At 36.3% G+C, this 23,661-nt stretch overlaps 1 protein-coding gene across 1 annotated transcript in view; it reads right to left on the reverse strand.

Moving 5' to 3' along the window:
* LOC124358950 (serine/threonine-protein phosphatase 2B catalytic subunit 2-like) overlaps positions 1–23,661 on the reverse strand; it is a 266,031-nt gene that overhangs the window by 61,140 nt on the left and 181,230 nt on the right. The window contains exons 3-4 of the mRNA XM_046811235.1: positions 11,090–11,214; positions 171–282 (exon numbers count right to left, since the gene is read on the reverse strand). Coding sequence (XP_046667191.1) covers positions 171–282; positions 11,090–11,214 — 237 coding nt within the window. The remainder of the gene's footprint in view (positions 1–170; positions 283–11,089; positions 11,215–23,661) is intronic.

Genomic DNA, 23,661 nt, shown 5'->3' on the forward strand with positions numbered 1-23,661 from the left:
TCAGATTTTGCTATTATTTACATTAGACCTTATTATACACAACTTTTAATAATAAAGTAAGTACTGCACAATGAATACTGAACAACACATTTCAATTCTAATTTACATCCTAATCTCATGCAAGCATTTCAATTCTGTTCTAAATCAGTTTTAAACTATGAAATACTCACATTCTTGTTTAAACGTAAAATATTCTGTAAGATGTCTACACTCGTGGTTTCCTCGTAATAGAAATAACGTGGTTGGATGGCACAGCTTCAGAGCCCACAGGTACAACACACACTGCAACAAAACATTATACTTAGACAATCTAGCCTAGCACACCACAAAAATAAGAGAACCCACGGAAATATTAAACTAAACTCAATGAAATTCCGTAGAATAAATGTGCTGTCACGTTATTACCCACAAATGCAATGATGAACACCACATGCTCATTTCCACTCGTGGTTACCAATAACTCTTAAAAGAGCACGCCATGAAAGTGGTTACTGTCAAAGCACACCACGTCATCTTTTAATGCCTAAATATAACTATTTTATTGTATCGTCTATTATTGGAAAAATGATTTTATTTTGCTAAAAGAGGTGAAAGGACTCTAAACGAGAGCAGTCACTAATCTATTCCATTTTTTACTAAAATAAAATTGTTCACACTACACAGTAATTCAATGAGCCAAGGTAAATTTTGCTGAAGGTGATAATCATGGTTACATGAAGTTGAGCAATAAAGAAACTTGACAAAAGATTCTAACACGACTGCCAACTTTGCCGACTAAAAAGGGAGTTTATAGTTTAGATACAAAAAGCCACCATCAATGTGGTAAGATAAAGGATATTAAAACCAATTAATGCTTGATTACCAAACAATTAATAATAGCCTTGCTCGTTTATTCATTCTACACACTAATTGATTGTCTTCTGATCACGAATCAATACATAAAAATGAAATAAACATTACAGTTGAGTTAGTAAAGTTTCGAAAGTGATATAAAGAAAAACTAGCACTGAGAGTTTTAAATGTCAAGATTTCTTCTGCAGGAAAATTTGTAACTAGAGCCATAGGAGTGGCTTCATTTTAAGTTGACACGTTCTGCAACTTGGCCCGGCTCGATTCCAAGCTGCAGTCACCTGGAACGGTCAGGAACTATTAACAGGAAACCCTCATTTTTCTAAACAGACGATTACTTGAATTTTCCACAACACTTACTAATCAGGTGCATCTGATTCAGGGACATAAACAAATTATCTAATTAATTTTTTAATGTTCATCATTTATAATAGTAAAAATAAACTCATTTTTAGTACATATTACAAAATCTCACAACTTTGTTACTGTACATTCTTATTGTACAATTGTCCATTTTGTTAACAGACTAGTTTCTTACTAAATTCACTTGTACCGTGCAAAATAATCGTTCATTTTTGGGCCCTAAAAAATGCTGAGTAACTTCAATCATACAGTAAAATCAATCATTACTTATTTAAAACTTCTAAAATAGATGAAAGTTAGTATAAAACTTTCACTACTAAACTTTACATGCTTATACAATTATAAAATTAGTCATGTCATAGGCTCGTCAAAGTATTGAAAACATTATTTTTACAAGGCATTTAATAAAAATATACTTTACAAGATAGTTTCACATGTTATTAAAATTTTAGCCAAACACTTTTGGTTACTGATTTTTCTAAACAAGTAGTAATTCTTTAATTACATTTTTCATATATATATTAATGTTAATCAATGTAAAACCATTTTTGAATGGATGTGGTTAAATTTTCCTTCATTACTGAGACACCTACAATAAATAACCCACTCTAAATCTCAACTTACAGCTACCAACTCCCCAGCACCATCCAGAATACTTATATCTGGAACTGCTCCCTATTGTCGTATCTCGGCTTGCAGCGGTAGTAAAGCAACATTTACTGAGTCACCTACAATAAATAACCCACTCTAAATCTCCACTTACAGCTACCAACTCCCCAGCACCATCCAGAATACTTATATCTGGAACTGCTCCCTATTGTCGTATCTCGGCTTGCAGCGGTAGTAAAGAACATTTACTGAGTCACCTACAATAAATAACCCACTCTAAATCTCCACTTACAGCTACCAACTCCCCAGCACCATCCAGAATACTTATATCTGGAACTGCTCCCTATTGTCGTATCTCGGCTTGCAGCGGTAGTAAAGCAACATTTACTGAGTCACCTACAATAAATAACCCACTCTAAATCTCCACTTACAGCTACCAACTCCCCAGCACCATCCAGAATACTTATATCTGGAACTGCTCCCTATTGTCGTATCTCGGCTTGCAGTGGTAGTAAAGAAACATTTACTGAGTCACCCACAATATAGTATACAATTGACAACAAACTGAGTATATACAAACTGAGTATACAATGGGAAACTGTGTATACTTCTTTGAACTCAGAAGAAGCCTACAACAACTTTAGAAAGCTAGTGACAGCTGCCCTAGATGCTGCATGTCCCCTTATGGCAGCTGGTAGCAAAAAAAAGAACACTAAAGCACTTCGCTGATGCAGAAGCACTAGTGCTCAAGAATGAATTCCTAACTCACCTTAACGAGTATGAAACTACAGGAAATCTTGAGGATAAAAACAAAGCAATGGATCTCAAAAAACCTATGACCAAAAACTGAAAACTCTGAGAAGCCAAGCTTTTGCTAGTAAAATTTTCAACTCAGAAAACAAATCTAAAACAATCTGGGAAACAATAAATACTGTCCGATCAAAAAAAAACAAAACTGCTCACCTGAACTAAAACTAACCATTGATGGAAAGCTTATTGAAGATACATCTATAGTCGCTGAACAATTCAATAACTACTTTGCCAACATGGCAAAAAACACGATTAACCTTAATAAAAACTCTCATAGAAAACCAATTGAACCAGCTGAACGCATAGGCACTCAAATTAATGAACTTAGTTCATTAAGACCCACAACTCAAGAGGAATTAAGATTAATTATTAAAAACTTTAAATCAAAAAACTCTGCCGGTATTGATGATATATCCACAAAAATACTAAAACACTGTGCAGAAGAACTTATCTATCCCCTTACTGATATCTTCAATAAATCTTTCAACGAAGGACACTTTCCCTCAGCACTGAAAATATCAAAAATCTATCCTAAATTTAAGACTGGCAGTAAATCAGAATTAAGTAATTACAGACCCATTTCATTACTACCAACTGTCTCAAAACTTTGTGAGAAAATTGTTCTCGTCAGGCTATTAGAACATTGCAGGTTGAACAACCTGTTAAGCAGCTCTCAGCATGGCTTCGTCAATGGCAAGTCAACAACTACAGCAATGATTAGCTTGATAGAATCAGTGACTGACAGCATAGAAAAAGGCAACCTGACTACAGCTAAATCTTCTTGGATTTGAGTAAGGCTTTCGACTGCCTGGGTCATGACCTCATACAGAAGAAACTAAAAGCACTTGGTGTAACGAAACAGCTCTGAAATGGTTTCGAAAGCTACCTCAAAGACAGAAGTCAAATAGTCGAACTAAAGTCTACTGAAAAAGGGGTGACTAAAGCATTCCGATCACAAACCCCATCCTATACATAGAGGTGTCCCACAGGGATCCGTGCTGGGTCCAGTGCTTTTTATTCTTTTTATTAATGACCTTCCACAATACTTACATGAATATACTAAAACTTTGATGTACGCTGACGATACAACCTTAATCCTTGACAACAATACACCTGAAAACCTTAGTGTAAATGCTTTTATTGCGGTCAACATGGCATATCAATATTGTGATGGAAATGACTTAGTGGTTAACCCCTCTAAAACTACCCAATTAGGGTTTGGGAGAAGAACAGGACAAATTAATTGCTCACCAGAAGTTAACTTGGTTGAACAAACCAAATTCCTCGGAATTACAATTGACTCAAGCTTATCCTGGACACCCCATATTGACCAGCTATGCAATAGACTAAACTCAAGCCTATATGCACTCAAACAGGTTAAAGAAATTGGTGATCTGACTACAGCACGTACTGCCTATTTTGCTCTATTTGAGGCACATATAAGATACGGTCTAGCTGTATGGGGAGTGGACATCAAATGCTAACATGACCAGAATTCTAATCCTTCAAAAAAAAGCAATAAGAATACTTGCAAACCTTCATTTCCGGGAAAGCTGCAGAGAGGTCTTTGCAACATTAAAGATCTTGACCGTGACCGCTCTCTACATACAAGAAGTTATTTTATATGTTGATAGAGAAAACCTATCAAGGCTTGAAGACCTGCACTACTACAACACCCGCAACTCAACTATGTTATCCCACTGCCCATTCACCACTTAGCACAGTATGAAAAAAAACCATCCTACATAGGAAGAAAGCTGAGCAACTGTCTACCGATAGAAATAAGAACGAAGAAGGGGAAACAGCTAAAGACTGAACTCCATAAACTGCTCTCACACCAGGCATCTACACACTTGAAGAAATTTTACCAAATGACCAACCCTGGACATTAATATTCTACTCTAAATGTTTTATGTCACCAATTAGGTTTATTAATTTTTGACACTATCTCTGTACTTGATGTATATGAATAAAGAACATTTTGACTTTGACTTTGACTTTGACAATAAATCTTAGTAGTGCAGCCACAAATAGTAATGCGCCTTGGCAGCAAGAGGCCCACACCTCTGTTGCAATCTCCCTTTTAATACTCAGTGCAACCAGTTTCCGTTTGATTTCTATTTTGAAAATACAAATCAATCCCTACTGAAGCTAAAATGTGTAGTAAAATATCTTAGTGAAAACACCTATTGTTTGATAAAATTCATTTGTGTAGTATCAGTGAGTTTTGGTTTATAGAGGCTTACAATAGACAGATTGTATTATTCGTGGCCTTATAGGATATGAACAAAGTTTATTTGAAAATCAGTAATTAAACCTATAAAGGCTTCATTACTAAAATGCTGTACTAAACCACAACTACTACATAAATGAATGCTAAATATTTTATCTTAATTGTGCCCTTTTTACAGCATTATAGCTCTTGTATTCTTCCCTTTTAAACAATTGTTTCAAACATAATTTGTCAAACTGTAAAACTCAACTCAATAGAACTAACCAGAATCGGAAGTTCATGAAACCAACACTTACTCTTAAAATATTAGTTAAAGTTGTGAAAATGGGCTATAGTTTACTTCCCAACCAAACTGAAAAAATAAATTATAACACAATCTAAGGTGATAATGCAGGCTTCAGGTTAAATAATACATTGCTATAAATAATATGAAAATAATGCTATCAAAAGATTGATGTCAAGTATTTTGAGAACACCCATACAGTATATGTGACAGAACTATGTTTTGCAACATGAATCAAATCATTCAGAGTAATATTTTCTGTCCTTGTCAAATATCTAGCACTCTATTTATGAAATGATAAAATAATTTTATGATAAAGTTTTGACTATATTCTATTATTATAATATTATTTCCAATATTATCATTCTAGTGCTCACCTGTTTACTAATAACAATGGGTAGAATAAAATTAAACTAGTTCAAGGCAGTTATTTCAGAGTTCAACACATTATCAAATCTATTCACATCTCCTTCTTTTCAAACTTTATTCTGACTTTTTTTGTTCATTTCAACTTTTTTATGATTCTTTTGTATGTTTGAGGTTAGGTTTATTGTCTTGATTGTTGGGGCAAGACGAATAATGAATTTAAGTTTTAAAACATTTTCCATTATATTTTTCACATTTTAATGCTTTTAAGTATGTTTCTTAGAGTTCTGTCTATTGCAAAATTACCCTTGTGATGGTATTTTTAGGTTTTTTTGCATTTTTGCTCCCCAAAACAAAATTATTACAATCCAAATATTCATATATGTGTATGATTTATTACTCAATACTATACAGGCATGTCAACACATTAACAACTGCCATAATTATTTTTAATTGGTTCAAACTAAATTTCACACAGAGATAGTAGTTAGAGATAGCTTGAACAATTTCATTAACCAATCAATCAATTAAAAATGTTAACATGGAAGAAACTTTTAATTTTCTGTTGTTTAGCTGTGAATTTTGTCATTTCAATGTAAGCTAAATTTTTATAAAGACTTTTTATATTTTATAACGTAGACCATAAATGGCACATCAAGCAAAATCTTAATGCACACTATTTTACAACATAAACCATAAATGAAACCACATTCTATGTTTTTATATGATTTCAATAATCTGAATGTGGAAGTATTTGTCTAAACTCTTACAATATAAATCTTCTCTCTGTATTTGTATAAACTCTTACAATATAAATCTTCTCTCTGGAATCTCAGATGATCCGATTACAAAGTTATAAAATAGCTAAGACATGAAAATTGAGTTAAGGAAAGTTTGTAAGGTGTAATTAATAAAGAAGTTTCTGGTTCATCATTTGCTTGTACTTCTTAGAACTATTATATTTTATAAATAAGAGATAAATTACATTAAAGTTTCCATATTACAGATATGTAATGTTGGTTTTAAATTTCTCTTTATAAAAGTAGTTACATCATAAAATTAAATAATCAAGGAAATGACTGAGGAGAGAATAGTTTCAAGATACAATTACACATGAAAGATATGTCTTCAATATTATGTTTTAAAGAAATAAGTAAATGAAAATGCGTATGTAAGTAATATGTGTGTCATATAAAGAGGCCATAATCTATTTTTCACATCTGGTTGGCGTGATGGTGAAGTCAGTGAAAAACATAAGACATCTGTTAACTGTTTATTAAAACAACTCAATAATTATTCTCCTGATTATACCAAAGGCAAACAACTAAAACCATTTTCGGCTTTCCAGAAAGTTTTAAAATGGCAATTATGCCCCTTTTACAATATGACGCTCATACAATATAAATTAAAAATCTACATTAATTTAAAGGAAAAAACGTGAATGATAAAGTCTGAACTATAAAATAATGTGTTTGAATCCAACAGTAGAAATAACAATATCTCTACTTCAGTTCTTTTTATTTTCACCTGTAGTTGTAAAAGTTTGTCCACTTTATCAACATAACTTGGAGAAACAAGTTCTTGATAACTCTTATCTCTGTGACTACTTCAAGTATTCCTATGTGAACACTTGATTATCAATCACTCCACCTGCCAGAGATTACGACTTGAGCCTTTCCCAATATTGATGGATGCGTATTGATGCCAATAATTCAACAATCTCAACTTGAAGTATTCAATCACGCCAAGGTTAGATCATCTGCTAAATTTCTTACATACAAAATATTTTATATGTATAAAATGTTTTTTGCTTTGATATTATTGACATGTTACATGACAAAACAATTAATTTTATTGCTCCCTTTTCTGTAATAATTCACAATAACATACTATATTTTAATATACCTAATAATATATCGTATGTACAAACTGAATTAAAATGTGAAATTACATAGTACGAGTAACTGCATTTCCCAATTGGTAGTTGCATACAGTAACACTCTGCCACAACCACAACTACATAATATGTGAACACATTCCTAACTGGCACCGTTTGATCAAACAGAAAAGCCAACAGTTTACAAATATCAGAATTTAATATCCCTGAATGGATGAATTTTTTGAAAAACATCCAGTAGAGTAAAGGTGTTTTATTCGTACCTCTAGAAAACATTGTAGAAGTTTGCTAAGTGGAAACACCACATGAATGATTTGAGGAGTGAAAATGGTAAACATTTACAGAAAACAACATGATTCATTATCCTCAACTTATTCATTAACTTCAATAATGTGTGTAAAATGGCTGTCCAAATGAATATTTTGTAAGCAATATTTCACAAAAATACAATGAGAAACCCGTTACGAAGGTGACTTTTGCATGGTAAAGGGAAACAGACATCTATTAAAGTAAATGCACTGATCACAAAGCTGCTATTGTTGAATTATTGCGACATTGTTGGAAGGCACGAGGTTGGCAGCGGAAGTAACGAATCTTGGCATCTCGGACAATCGCATAATGAGCAACACGTAACAGATGAAAGCACCAGACCCCCTGATGAGCTCGGAGTCACCGAGCTAACAACTCACCAGACAAACCCTACTTAAGGCCTTTCGTTTCACTTTAAACATTGTGACATCTCTTTTAATTAGTTTCAGTTTGTTCAAAAGACATTGTACTGTGTATTCATTCACTGAGGAGGTTAACAACATGGCTAACTAAAATGCTTCTTCTGAACTTAAGCAAAACTTAGTAAACGAGCTTATGACAACTATTTGTTTCATTAAAGGTACTTAATTTTGTATTTTAAATGTTAAATTATCATAAAAAGTGAAAAACTAAATTAATAATAATAATAATATACATTTAATAAATACATTAGTTGGTTAGTGCAATAAAAAAAACCATTAAAACCCACATAACCAACTGAAAATTAAAAGAAAAACACAGATTTTCAGCTGCAAACGTAATAATTACAATTATATATTATGTTTCAATTAGTTTTTTTTATATAAAAAACATGTTTTAACATTTGTTTGATTCTTTTTTTTAATTTAAATGTTGATATTACAAGATTTTTATTTTACAGTTAGCCACAGTGATTTCTCTAGTTCCTCTTGTTTATCATTCTGAGAGCATAGGAATTGCATAGAAAAATAATATAATGTCAAGCAATCTCCCTTATGTGGATGCAACATACTATTAAAGACCAAAACATATCATTGTAAGTGTAACAACTGGCTTTATTACTTATTATTAAAGTAGAAACTTTACATTAATATAAAACTGCTCACAGAAGACAATTCAAAGACCGAAACACACAATAGTCCGGACACTGACGGATGCAAGGCTCTCCATGTCAATAACACTGTCATGGTGTCATGGTTACTGTAACATTCTGAAGTATTTCATTACCAACGTATGTACCAACACTAAACCGCTCACCTAAGACAATTCAAATAAAGAAACACAGACTAGTACGGACACTGATGGATGTAAGGCTCTACATGTCAATAACACTGTCATGGTGTCATGGTTACTGTAACATTCTGAAGTATTTCATTACCAACGTATGTACCAACACTAAACCGCTCACCTAAGACAATTCAAATAAAGAAACACAGACTAGTACGGACACTGACGGATGCAAGGCTCTACATGTCAATAACACTGTCATGGTGTCATGGTTACTGTAACATTCTGAAGTATTTCATTACCAACGTATGTACCAACACTAAACCGCTCACCTAAGACAATTCAAATAAAGAAACACAGACTAGTACGGACACTGACGCATGCAAGGCTCTACATGTCAATAACACTGTCATGGTATCATGGTTACTGTAACATTCTGAAGTATTTCATTACCAACGTATGTACCAACACTAAACCGCTCACCTAAGACAATTCAAATAAAGAAACACAGACTAGTACGGACACTGACGGATGCAAGGCTCTACATGTCAATAACACTGTCATGGTGTCATGGTTACTGTAACATTCTGAAGTATTTAATTACCAACGTATGTACCAACACTAAACCGCTCACCTAAGACAATTCAAATAAAGAAACACAGACTAGTACGGACACTGACGGATGCAAGGCTCTACATGTCAATAACACTGTCATGGTGTCATGGTTACTGTAACATTCTGAAGTATTTCATTACCAACGTATGTACCAAAACTAAACCGCTCACCTAAGACAATTCAAATAAAGAAACACAGACTAGTACGGACACTGACGGATGCAAGGCTCTACATGTCAATAACACTGTCATGGTGTCATGGTTACTGTAACATTCTGAAGTATTTCATTACCAACGTATGTACCAAAACTAAACCGCTCACCTAAGACAATTCAAATAAAGAAACACAGACTAGTACGGACACTGATGGATGTAAGGCTCTACATGTCAATAACACTGTCATGGTTACGGTAACCTTCTCAAGTATTTCATTACCAAGGTATGTACCAGCACTAAACTGCTCACCTAAGACAATTCAAACACAGACTAGTCCTGACACTGACGGATGTAAGGCTCTACATGTCAATAACACTGTCATGGTGTCATGGTTACGGTAACCTTCTCAAGTATTTCATTACCAACGTATGTACCAACACTAAACTGTTCACAGAAGACAATCCAAATATAGAAACATAAACTAGTCCTGACACTGACGGATGCATTATTAACTACTCTTATGGTGGCAAACAAGGTGAGTACTTGGTAACTCAACCTACAAATCACTATCCGACTTACCATTCTTTTACGGTTGGAGTACTAATGGTCTTGAGGGACAAGGTATTTATACCTGAATTTTGGCCTACTGGAGTATATGTAAATTGATTCTGGTTTTCTAAACACCTAAGTGATTACAACAGCCCTTTTTTGAAAAAAAAAACGACAATATCCCACTGGACAATTAGGTAAGTATGCTAACTTGTTGAAGAGGAATCCAAAGCCTATCCTAACCGATAAGACCAGTTCCCAGCATTTTAATCAGTCTAGTGTGAAATTCAAGGATTGTCACTTTTACAATGGAATAGTCAAGGTCTACTCAACAAAACTGATACTCTTAGTTTTACTGCAGTTCAAAATCAGTGCGATGTAATCTCCATATCTGAACATTGGTTAACTAATGCTGATGTGATTAACTTAGCCGTACCGGACTATGTAACCGCATCCCACTTTTGCAGAACCACATTAAAGTGTGCTAGAACCATAATTCTTGTAAAAGCAGGCTTAAAGTATACTGTCTATGAAAAATTACCAGTGGTAAGTGAGGACCAGGTATTGGAACTGTCTGCGAATTTCCTTGATGACCTTAACATATTCCTTGCCCATAACGTTACAGCCCTTATGTGTGTTGTGTATAAATGTGTCTACTATATCAGATATGTGAGAATATTTTACAACTTGATGTTTGAGTTGCCTCTTATGACACCTATGGACCCTCAAAAGATAAACATAGTGGGGTGTTTTGGATTGGTTCACCCTCTCTGAAAACACTATTCTGAGAAAACGGATTCTGTAATGATAATAACAGTTACAACTCATTGCGATAGTGCACTCACCTCTATACTAAAGTATCCTCTGTCTACATAGTCTCCTAGGAAGAGGTACTTGGTGCTGGCTGGAGGTCCACCCACTTCAAACAGTTTCATCAGGTCATAAAACTGTCCGTGGATGTCTCCACATACTGCAACAAATACAATTATATTAGCTAAGTGTATCATGTACATCTTCTATATTAGCTATGTATATCATGTACGTCTTCTTCTGACATTCTGGATCTTTGACAAGAGAATGCGAGCAGAACTTTTAAAAGTTCTGAATTTGAAATGTGAAATGCTGTGATAACATCTTTTTTCCTCTTAGAACCAGAAGCTTATAAATTGTACTTAGTTCTGTAAGAACCTTAGCTTCCAGAGTGACAGGATATTCAGGATGGGTAAGGTTAGGGGGTAGGGGCCGCCTCCTATCAAAATCTATGAGAAAGAATTAAGGCACTAATCTCAAACTTATGTCTCCCCAGAAGAAGAGGAGGCGAGCTCTGAAGCAGCCTCTCCGATCAAAGTAGACAGGGGATGGCACACTCTATATCTATGTTAGCAAGAACCTCTGAGGTTAGGGAACAAACCCCACCAACTCCAACAGTCATCTCCCACAGTAGACTACACCTATCGAATTGCCCGTGAACCCCAGAATCTCGACATTTGCAGTTAGTGATGTGCCACTCCTGGACATTTATAAGTTTGCCCAGATATAAGTGACACATCGGTTTTTGCTGTGCCCAGTGGTTCAACTGGAAGGTATAAACCAGCCAGAAGTGATCCCTGCTGGGTATGATAACATTTTACAATAAGACAGTTCAAAATATTTACATGTTATCAATGAAGAGACTAACCCAAGAAGTCTCTTGCTGCTAAATATCATTAACAGCCTAAATCTGTTGACAATACTTATACTATCTAAGTTAGTATGGATTTCTTGGAGTATAGACTACTGTGGACATCATTCATCGATAAATCCAAATCTTACAACATTCTGTACCATTATGTTTTTTTTTAAATTAATTATTTGTCGACACCATATAACATAATTTCCTATCACACTTTGCCATTAACTTCCAGTAATCACCTTTTTAGCTGGAAACTAAAAACAGGCAGTCCGTTCTCAATACAATGACATAGCTTTACTTACAATGTGAGATGGAATACTACTACTGACTTATTTGAAACAATAGAAAACAACCATTGATTATACTCAAAATAATATACAAAACTAATTATAAGTGTTGAAAGATAACTATTATTTTGATCCTACACCACTACAGAGCTTCTGTTATCACTTCACACATACACACTGGTTTCACTTGTTGCTCCAATGCCATACACTTGATTTGTCTATTGTTTCATTCAATACCTCTCAACCCCACTAACTATGAGATTAAATATCCTATTTTGTTTTTTAATACATTAAATTAGTTGAAAATGTGAGTTATGTAAAGTAAAACTGTCTTGAGCGGTTGAATGATAAGTAATTGGAAACATGCATAGGCATGCACAGAAAAACAATTCTTCTGCTCCATAAAAATGTTCCTCTCACAGTTGATGGTAACACTCCAAATTCAGTCCAATAATGCACAATAATACGCCAGATAGCCCAGATAGACTGTCATATGAAACACAACCAGGGTTGTTAATGACGACAAAGAGAGAAAAGAGTGCAGAGACATCACAAGAACCTTGGCTATCATCAATGGTGGAATGTTTTGTTAGAGAAAACCCGGATCATCTTTGGAAAAAAAAATGGTCATCCACTTTATTAAATGCTAAGACATAGTCAAATTTAACTAATAAAATCATTAAAATAAAATAAAAAAGGAAAGCTCAACCATTTTTTAGTCTTATTCTGCTCATCCTTAAGAACACCTAGCCAGTGGGGGATCATATCAAACAGAATAAAGGGATAAGAATTAGTACAGTATGAGGTTGACAGTAGTGATAAAAAAGTAAATTGTGTCTTGTTACTTAATAAAACTTACTTTAAAGCCAATTCCTAAATTGACTTGAAAGTAATTAAATAGAAACTCACAATCATACACAATGAAACCTGAAGCTTTTATTCAAGTTACCGTAGATTACTTGGCTGTACTCTTTTCACTTCACAAGCACTATGACATAATATTTTTAATATACCAAATAAAAACTACAGTACATCAATAGTGAAATTGTCCAAATATCTATCTGGCAATATATCACTCAAAGTTTATTACTAGAGGCAGGGATATATAAAGGTAGGTTTATGAGGGTGTGATGTAAGGTATAGTGAGGTATGTGCTCCGGTATGGAAGACACTTAGCGATGATGAGTACATTCCACAAACTGCACTCCGCCATCCTACCCTACCCCAACCTGCAGCGTGCCACTTGGATCATTGCACTCACCGCGTCTCCACATTTCCTGCTTACCAATCATTGAAGTGTCTGTCCTGTTTACCTTTCTTACAAAGGTCTTCCCCTTTAAATACAGGCTAGCTTGTTGTTGCCTCTCATGAGTTTCAAAAAGAGTCACTAAACTTCTGTTAAAACAGGCTCAATGACCATCATATTTCAAATGGAAATAGTTTTATTCTTTTAAAAAGTAACTTAGAGAGAGGATGACCTTATCTTTTAAGTGGAAAAATGATTAATTAAACTAGAGAATAATTCAGTGCTCTAAGACGTACATCCAAAGTTATACAGTTTATTTTAACTACTTTCCAAGTGAAGGTATGAGGGCAGTTATGATGTCCATACAAAGCTAAAACATGCTTTACTTTTGATGGTGAACAACATATATTTGTCCACATAAACCTATTATACTACACCCCAAAATCTCGACATTTGCGGTTAGTGATGTGCTGCTTCTGGATATCCACAAGGTTGTCCAAAATTAAGTGCCTCATCGGTTTTAGCTATGTCCAGTGTAGGTTCAACTGGAAGGTATAAATCAGTCAGAAGTGAATTCTCGTGGACCATAGTGTTAGCTTACTCACTAGACAAATGAAGTCCCGGCGAAGAGAGTACTTTTTGTAATTCAATCTTCATTGAAATTACACATATATATAGAATATCCCAGACCATCTAACTGTCACTTATCCCTCAATATGAAGCACAAGCTGAGTGATAAGACTACAAAGAGCGTGAAGACAACACCAGACCTGCCGTGGAGTTATAACTGTTTATAAATTTATCCAAATATAAATAAATAACAAACCACAATGTATGCCTACACTCATCAACACTTAGAACATGATAAAGTTTACAGAGCTACAGTATGTATATAATTGTGCATTAATCGACTAATTGTGCAACCGTACAAAAGTCATATCTGAGGACAGCAGGCTATGGCTACTAAATGAAAATGTCAGTTATTGGAGTTATCAGTGGTTAGTTATTGTTTGCAGATCTATTGTGAGTTGCATTCTTTCGTTCAGTTTTAAATTGTTTGTGTTTGTTTTTAAATGCAAGCCTTAGAGATAGCGTACAGGGAGTATATACACAATACGTTTATTGTGACTCCAGACTTACCCGTGTCACAATGCTTTGGTATAATTTGTTTACTTTAACCTTAGTGTTACTGATTTCTTGTATTACTGAACGATGGAAAATGTCAGAAACATTTATGTCACCTTCACAGATCAAAATGCATGAAATTGGAAACATATTTAATGTATTAAATGTTGTAGAATCTTTGACAATAGTTTTGAATTTTTACTCTAAAAAAAAATAGCAAACTCCGGAAGCACTGTGAAAGTACCTTACCAGTTAACTATCGGAATATCTCAGGACAGAGAAGTAAACTACACATGTTTTTAGGTCAGTAGATGTCAAACTATAAATCTTCTCCCACATATGGTCCATGTGTTGTTAGCTTTCCTGTTTTAATGTCCGCTTATGAAACTGAACCACGTACAACTCCTAATACACTTACTGAGTTGATCAACTTATTGTGATATCGAAGCTGTTGGATGGTAATCATCCAAGTATAACTTCTCAAATCATAAATACAATCTCCAGCCATCCATGTCCTGGCTGAATGCACTGTTTTTCCTGATTTAATGACCATTTATTGTACTGAACCATATACACCTTCTGACAGAGTTACTGAGCTAAAACACACTGTTGATCAACTTCGTAGCTGTTGGATGGATCATCCTAGCCTTGCTTTAGGTTTATGATGTAGGAATAGCGGTAATAGAAGTTGATTTAATTTTACGTTTTCTTTAATTCTTTAAAATATCACACTTCTTCTTTTCTTTTATAACATATTCATTGTAAACTACCGTTGTGCTAATATATGAGAATGAACTCTGACGAAGTATCATAATAAAGAGTTACAAATTGATCTCCTCTAGTATTGAAAATGCAGAGTTAAATCAACAGTAACAGATGATGAGCCCACTCACTAAATGTGTCTTTTTACATAAAATCAGGATGGCCTAAAATGGCATGTTCCGAGTTTCAAACTCGTAGTATATAGCTTTTGCAGACTATGCATCTCTGGTATGGCCATGTTAAAATTAACAGCGATTGGCATGCACAGTATTTGACACTGTGATGGGTATGTCTTTTAGGAAATAAAAGGAAAAATAACTAATTTACTATATTGTTTTTATCTTATAAAGTACTTGAAATAGGTTGTTTCATTTTGTGGACTGAATATTGTTTTATAATTATTACAACAAAATACAAATTCTCATGATAAAACCGAACCATAAGGTTGTGTAAGGTGAAAGATTTTAGTGGGAGGCAAACAAAGATGACATAATATGACATACAAACACCAAATTACACACTCTATAACGCACAACAGCAACATTACTCTTATCACCGGTTTGATCTTAAACCACACAGTTAGGGCCTCTAATTTTCAGTCTTACAGGTATAAAAGGGTTATCAATAAAAGTTGGGGGCCATTAGGACATTAAAAACAGTTAAGATTTACGAGGGTGGCGGCAGTGGCGGGTAGGGGGATAGGGTGGGGGTGGAGCATGCAACATGCAAGCTGATAAAAGCTACACTTTGATAACAACCGAGTCACGCAACCTGCGACCTACAGTGCAATTATTGGCGAGAACAGGTTACTTACTCTTCTAGGGTCTTTCTACTGAACTTCTTGTCAAAAACTGTACCGTAAATGAAATTTAATTTTGTACTCTTGTAAATATAAAAATGCCACTTAAAAAAACAGAGAGATTGTAGGTAGATTATCCCTTGACAACACTGTCTCTCTTCTTAAGGCAGCAAAACTGCTACTAGGTTAGTATTGTACCGAATGGACGAAACACATGTGATTGGATAACGCTGAGGTTGTAATAATGAATACTCGATTTGCAAAGTTTACTTATACGTTTAACTGTGGCAAATAAACATAAAAGCACCACTTTTAGATGTTAAAAATAAAATAATGTATTGACACTTTGCTGCCAAATAAAGAACTAAATGATATCATGGGTGTGGGCCTAATGGTTTCAATGTTCTGAGAGAATTTTGCATACGAACTTAATAATTATTAAAACTTTAAAACTGACTCCCCTTCACGTTGATGTCGACTAATGAGCGCGGGCATCAGCATCTTGACTCGACATTGCAGCTGTAGTCGGAAAAAAGTGAAAGATTAATATATTAGAAGTCTAAAATTCGAAGTTGAAATCAGATTTAGAGACTCGGTTGAACTCGCGGACAAGGCGCGCGAGATGTAGCTCGGCAGCAAGCTGGTCAGCTACAAAGTTCTCGAGAGAAAAATTTAATACGCGTGCCACTTAGGTTATTAATCCGCCAAGAATTTAGTTCCAAGAACATCGGATGTAACTTATATTAACTAGTAACGAGTAACAGGGTTACGAAAATATGTACTAAATAAAATACAACTAAATAACGGTACAGTATAATGGTCTTAGAAAATTTAACCATGTCAGTTGATCTAGAAAAACAGCTAAAATACTTCCACTAAAGCACACCTTTAAGTTGTAAGTGGCTTGCTTAGCCCACAAGGTTTTGCTGTCTGGTACATTCCCTCATTTGAGAAACATGCTGCAGGCTCGTTCGGAGATTAGAGAACGTTGCACAGTTCGGAGATTAGAGAACGTTGCACAATTCGGAGATTAGAGAACGTTGCACAATTCGGAGATTAGAGAACGTTGCACAGTTCGGAGATTAGAGAACGTTGCACAGTTCGGAGATTAGAGAACGTTGCACAGTTCGGAGATTAGAGAACGTTGCACAATTCGGAGATTAGAGAACGTTGCACAGTTCGGAGATTAGAGAACGTTGCACAGTTCGGAGATTAGAGAACGTTGCACAGTTCGGAGAATAGAGAACGTTGCACAGTTCGGAGATTAGAGAACGTTGCACAATTCGGAGATTAGAGAACGTTGCACAGTTCGGAGATTAGAGAACGTTGCACAGTTCGGAGATTAGAGAACGTTGCACAGTTCGGAGATTAGAGAACGTTGCACAATTCGAAGATAAGAGGACATTGCACACGACAGGATAAAATTCTAGAGATACCCAAGGTTAGACTCGAGGCAGGGGGAATTGATTTTTTTATTTTGCGCCTACATTTACAATGGAATCCTACATCATTCAAAGCACTAGGCTATGCCTCTTTTAAAAATACACTTAGGCTACTTTCGGAACATGATTATGTTAAAGTGCAAATTATGTAGAGATGTTTGGTATTAATCTTAGTACTTGGAACGTATATGTACATTTTGTATGACTTGGGTTTTTTTTAACAACTGTATGTTGAAAAATGCTTCAAGACGTTGCTTATTTATTTATTTGGTGCACCCTAAACAATTATTTATATAAACATCATTAAACCCAGTTCAATAATTGGAACGACCTTGTATAAGTGTAATAAGTGACACAAGCGTGAAAATCGGTTCTAAGTTATAATTGCACTAATTCATAACATATCCATTAGGGATATGACTAGGACGTAGCCTGCGAGGGGGATCCAAGGGGTCCAGACCCCACAAATTCAAAAATGTTTCAACTTATTTTTAGAAAAATATTATTATTATTTCAGTAATTCAGTATTTCTGACATGTACTGCTGAAAGATTGTTCTCAAAATTGGAACAGGTCAAGAACCTTTTAAGGAACAAAATGGGGAATGAACGGTTGACTGCAACTTCCTTACTTTCTGTCCACTATTAGAAAGTATTAGTCATCTTGAACACCCCCCCCCCCCAACTTTTTTCCTGGCTACGTTCTTCCATTAAGACGAACCGTATTGGCTGGAAAGATTATGATAACCACAAAATACTAGTCAGTTTAGAACGACGCGATGGTGAAACGCATGAATGTTACTGGGGAGTGCCTCCGGTTTGTTTTGTTCTAAAACATATTTACTCCGAATTCTTAGTCGTAAGCCATTTGTAGCGGATCCAAAGGAAGAAAGAGTTAACTGTTAAGTGTGAATAACAATTGTTTTGTACTGGTCATGTACAGTAGGAGAGCACAACTCTAGAAGTACGAGAGGATCAGAATTCATGTTTTATTAACAGAAGCCAACATCGTAAACGTATTACTTAACCCTCCAGAACTACCAAATAAAATATAAAAACACAGCCGGATTGACGCAATGCACAAACATTACGGTAGTAGTGGAGTAACACAGATCAATGCTGGAACAAGTGAGACAGATGTGTTGTGAATTCTAATGGCCCGGATTTACATATCACGGCAGCATTAATGTCTACCGTATCAGAGTCGCTATTGCTCTTTAGGCCACATGTGCCCACATCATTTTCAATTCCTACTGAACGTTACAGCAGTATTGCAGTACTATTGAGCAATGTTGAAACAAGTAAGACGGATATGTTTTGAATTATAATGGCTCTGATTTACATATCACGGCAGCGTTAATGTCAACAGTGATGAAGTCGCTACTGCACTCTAATCAGAAGTGGCCATTTTTTTATCCATTCCTACAGTATTAGTGTAGTAACACAGATCAATGCTAGAACAAGTGAGACGGATATGTTTTGAATTCTAATGACCCGGATTTACATATCACGGCAGCGTTAATGTCAACAGTGGTGAAATCGCTACTGCACCCTAGGCCGAAGTGACCATCTCGTTCTCTATTCCCTACCGAATATTACTACAGTAGTAGTGCAGTAACACAGATCAATGCGGCTGCTGGAGGAAGTGTGAGACGGATATGTTTTCAATTCTAATGGCCCGGATTTACATATCACGGGCAGCGTTAATGTCAACAGTGGTGAAGTCGCTACTGCACTCTAGGCCGAAGTGGCCATATTCTTACCGAACATTACTACAGTAGTAGTGCAGTAACACAGATAAATGCTGCTGGAGCAAGTGAGGCGGATATGTTTTGAAATCTAATGGCCGGATTTACATATCACGGCTGCATTAATGTCAACAGTGGTGAAGTCGCTACTGAACTCTAGGCCGAAGTGACCATATTCCTACCGAACATTACTACAGTAGTAGTGCAGTAACACAGATCAATGCTGCTGGAGCAAGTGAGAGACGGATATGTTTTGAATTCTAATGGCCCGGATTTACATATCACGGCAGCATTAATGTCAACAGTGGTGAAGTCGCTACTGAACTCTAGGCCGAAGTGACCATATTCCTACCGAACATTACTACAGTAGTAGTGCAGTAACACAGATCAATGCTGCTGGAGCAAGTGAGACACGGATATGTTTTGATTTCTAATGACCCGGATTTACATATCACGGCAGCATTATTGTCAACAGTGGTGAAGTCGCTACTGCACTCTAGGCCGAAGTGGCCATCTCGTTCTCTATTCCTACCGAACATTACTAGAGTAGTAGTGCAGTAACACAGATAAATGCTGCTGGAGCAAGTGAGACGGATATGTTTTGAATTCTAATGACCCGTATTTACATATCACGGCAGCATTAATGTCAACAATGGTGAAGTCGCTACTGCACTCTAAGCCGAAGTGGTCATCTCGTTCCCTATTCCTACCGAACATTACTACAGTAGTAGTGCAGTAACACAGATCAATGCTGTAGCAAGTGAGACGGACATGTTTTGAATTCTAATGACCCGGATTTACATATCACGGCAACATTAATGTCAACAGTGGTGAAGTCGCTACTGCACTCTAGGCCGAAGTGGCCATATTCCTACCAAACATTACTACAGTAGTAGTGCAGTAACACAGATAAATGCTGCTGGAGCAAGTGAGACGGTTTTGTTTTGAATTCTAATGTCCGGATTTACATATCACGGCAACATTAATGTCAACAGTGGGTGAAGTCGCTACTGCACACTAGGCCGAAGTGGCCATATTCCTACCGAACATTACTACAGCAGTAGTGCAGTAACACAGATCAATGCTGTAGCAAGTGAGACGGATATGTTTTGAATTCTAATGACCCGGATTTACATACCACGGCAGCATTAATGTCAACAGTGGTGAAGTCGCTACTGCACTCTAGGCCGAAGTGGCCATATTCCTACCGAACATTACTACAGTAGTAGTGCAGTAACACAGATAAATGCTGATGTAGCAAGTGAGACGGATATGTTTTGAATTCTAATGACCCGGTTTTACATATCACGGCAGCATTAATGTCAACAGTGGTGAAGTCGCTACTGCACTCTAGGCCGAAGTGGCCATATTCCTTACCGAACATTACTACAGTAGTAGTGCAGTAACACAGATCAATGCTGCTGGAGCAAGTGAGACACGGATATGTTTTGATTTCTAATGACCCGGATTTACGTATCATGGCAGCATTAATGTCAACAGTGGTGAAGTCGCTACTGCACTCTATTCCGAAGTGACCATCTCGTTCTCTATTCCTACCGAACATTACTACAGTAGTAGTGCAGTAACACAGATCAATGCTGCTGGAGCAAGTGAGACGGATATGTTTTAAATTCTAATGACCCGGTTTTTACATATCACGGCAGCATTAATGTCAACAGTGGTGAAGTCGCTACTGCACTCTAGGCCGAAGTGGCCATATTCCTACCGAACATTACTACAGTAGTAGTGCAGTAACACAGATCAATGCTGCTGGAGCAAGTGAGACACGGATATGTTTTGAATTCTAATGGCCCGGATTTGCATATTCACCAGCAGCGTTAATGTCAACAGTGGTGAAGTCGCTAACTGCACTCTAGGCCGAAGTGGCCATATTCCTACCGAACATTACTACAGTAGTAGTGCAGTAACACAGATCAATGCTGCTGGAGCAAGTGAGACGGATATGTTTTAAATTCTAATGACCCGGTTTTTTACATATCACGGCAGCATTAATGTCAACAGTGGTGAAGTCGCTACTGCACTCTAGGCCGAAAGTGGCCATATTCCTACCGAACATTACTACAGTAGTAGTGCAGTAACACAGATCAATGCTGCTGGAGCAAGTGAGACGGACATGTTTTGAATTCTAATGGCCCGGATTTTGCATATCACAGCAGCGTTAATGTCAACAGTGGTGAAGTCGCTACTGCATTCTAGGCCGAAGTGGCCATCTCGTTCTCTATTCCTACCAAACATTACTAGAGTAGTAGTGCAGTAAGTAACACAGATCAATGCTGCTGGAGCAAGTGAGACACGGATATGTTTTGAATTCTAATGATCCGTATTTACATATCACGGCAACATTAATGTCAACAGTGGTGAAGTCGCTACTGCAACTCTAGGCCGAAGTGGCCATCTCGTTCTCTATTCCTACCAAACATTACTACAGTAGCAGTGCAGTAACACAGATTTAAATGCTGCTGGAGCAAGTGAGACGGTTTTGTTTTTGAATTATAATGACCCGGATTTACATATCACGGAAACATTAATGTCAACAGTGGTGAAGTCGCTACTGCACACTAGGCCGAAGTGGCCATATTCCTACCGAACATTACTACAGTAGTAGTGCAGTAACACAGATCAATGCTGTAGCAAGTGAGACGGATATGTTTTGAATTCTAATGACAAGGATTTACATACCACGGCAGCATTAATGTCAAACAGTGGTGAAGTCGCTACTGCACTCTAGGCCGAAGTCGCCATATTCCTACCGAACATTAATACAGTAGTAGTGCAGTAACACAGATAAATGCTGTAGCAAGTGAGATGGATATGTTTTGAATTCTAATGACCCGGTTTTACATATCACGGCAGCATTAATGTCAACAGTGGTGAAGTCGCTACTGCACTCTAGTCGAAGTGGCCATATTCCTACCGAACATTACTACAGTAGTAGTGCAGTAACACAGATCAATGCTGCTGGAGCAAGTGAGACACGGATATGTTTTGAATTCTAATGACCCGGATTTACATATCACGGCAGCATTAATGTCAACAGTGGTGAAGTCGCTACTGCACTCTAGGCCGAAGTGACCATCTCGTTCTCTATTCCTACCGAACATTACTACAGTAGTAGTGCAGTAACACAGATCAATGCTGCTGGAGCAAGTGAGACGGATATGTTTTGAATTCTAATGACCCGGATTTGCATATCACGGCAGCGTTAATGTCAACAGTGATCTAAAGTTTAATATTTTTAAATTTAAATCAAATATTTTCGAAGCAGTGGCTGCCGGTAAATTTTTTCTTGTTGTAGTTAGATCCTTAATTCTTTCACTTGGCTGAGCTTTAGCGAAGCCTTTCACTTAAGAGGTTGAACAATTTCATATCTGTCTGTCCTCATGATATTTTGAAAACAAACTGACGTACAGGCTGTAAATTGTACTCGAGGCTTCATTTTTATATGAGGAACACCCGAGTTCTATGATGGTGCATGGCACTACATGGAATTTAACGGAGGAATATTTTTACATTGGTATTATGGGGGTAACCGAGAAAATAGCAGAATACATACATCTGTAAACAAACTCAGTACCGATAAACATAACAGATTTTAACATGTGACATACAACATCATTTTCTAGTGCCTTGGCGTGTAGACTATCATTATTTAAATCCTGATATGAAATCGAATTTTGTAAAAAAAAATTAAAAAAATTAAATTTTGCATGAAACCTAATTTCTACAGAGACAAGAATGATGAAGCATAACCAACCATGGAATTTGGCAGCGCGTCGTTTGCATTCTTGTCACTCAGTAGACTGACACAATTTCTCTTTTGTTTGCCAAGTGATGTAAAAATTCCTTTACCAAGTGATTGCCTCTCGTTCCATTTGTCGGTAATTAAATAAGTTATGTGCTTAAAATTTTGCGTTGGACCTCAGCGAGCGTATCCCACACCCCGACTAATAAAGCTGATTTGAGAAATCATCCATTAAATTAGAATTGATGCCAAACACCTGAATTTCCTCTGCTAATTAACGTACACGGATCGCTATGATGCTAAAACACATAAAAGGAACAAATCCCATAACTGTTAATAGAAGACGGGACCGAGTGGTGCAGTGAACGTAACGTTAATAAGCAGACCGCATCATGCAAGTGTTCAGCTAACAGTTTATAAAATCAATGACCGTCACGGCAGCAACTACTGAGCCGGTGACAATTGCTTGAATGCTCTGTCGGTTTCGCTCAACGCAAAGCAATCAGCTCCACAATTACCCGGACATTTATCTTCAATCATCTGTGACAGGAGAAAATGCAAACAAATCAATAAAA

This window comes from Homalodisca vitripennis, chromosome 4 (genome assembly GCF_021130785.1).
Source record: "Homalodisca vitripennis isolate AUS2020 chromosome 4, UT_GWSS_2.1, whole genome shotgun sequence".
Classification (NCBI taxonomy): domain Eukaryota; kingdom Metazoa; phylum Arthropoda; class Insecta; order Hemiptera; family Cicadellidae; genus Homalodisca; species Homalodisca vitripennis.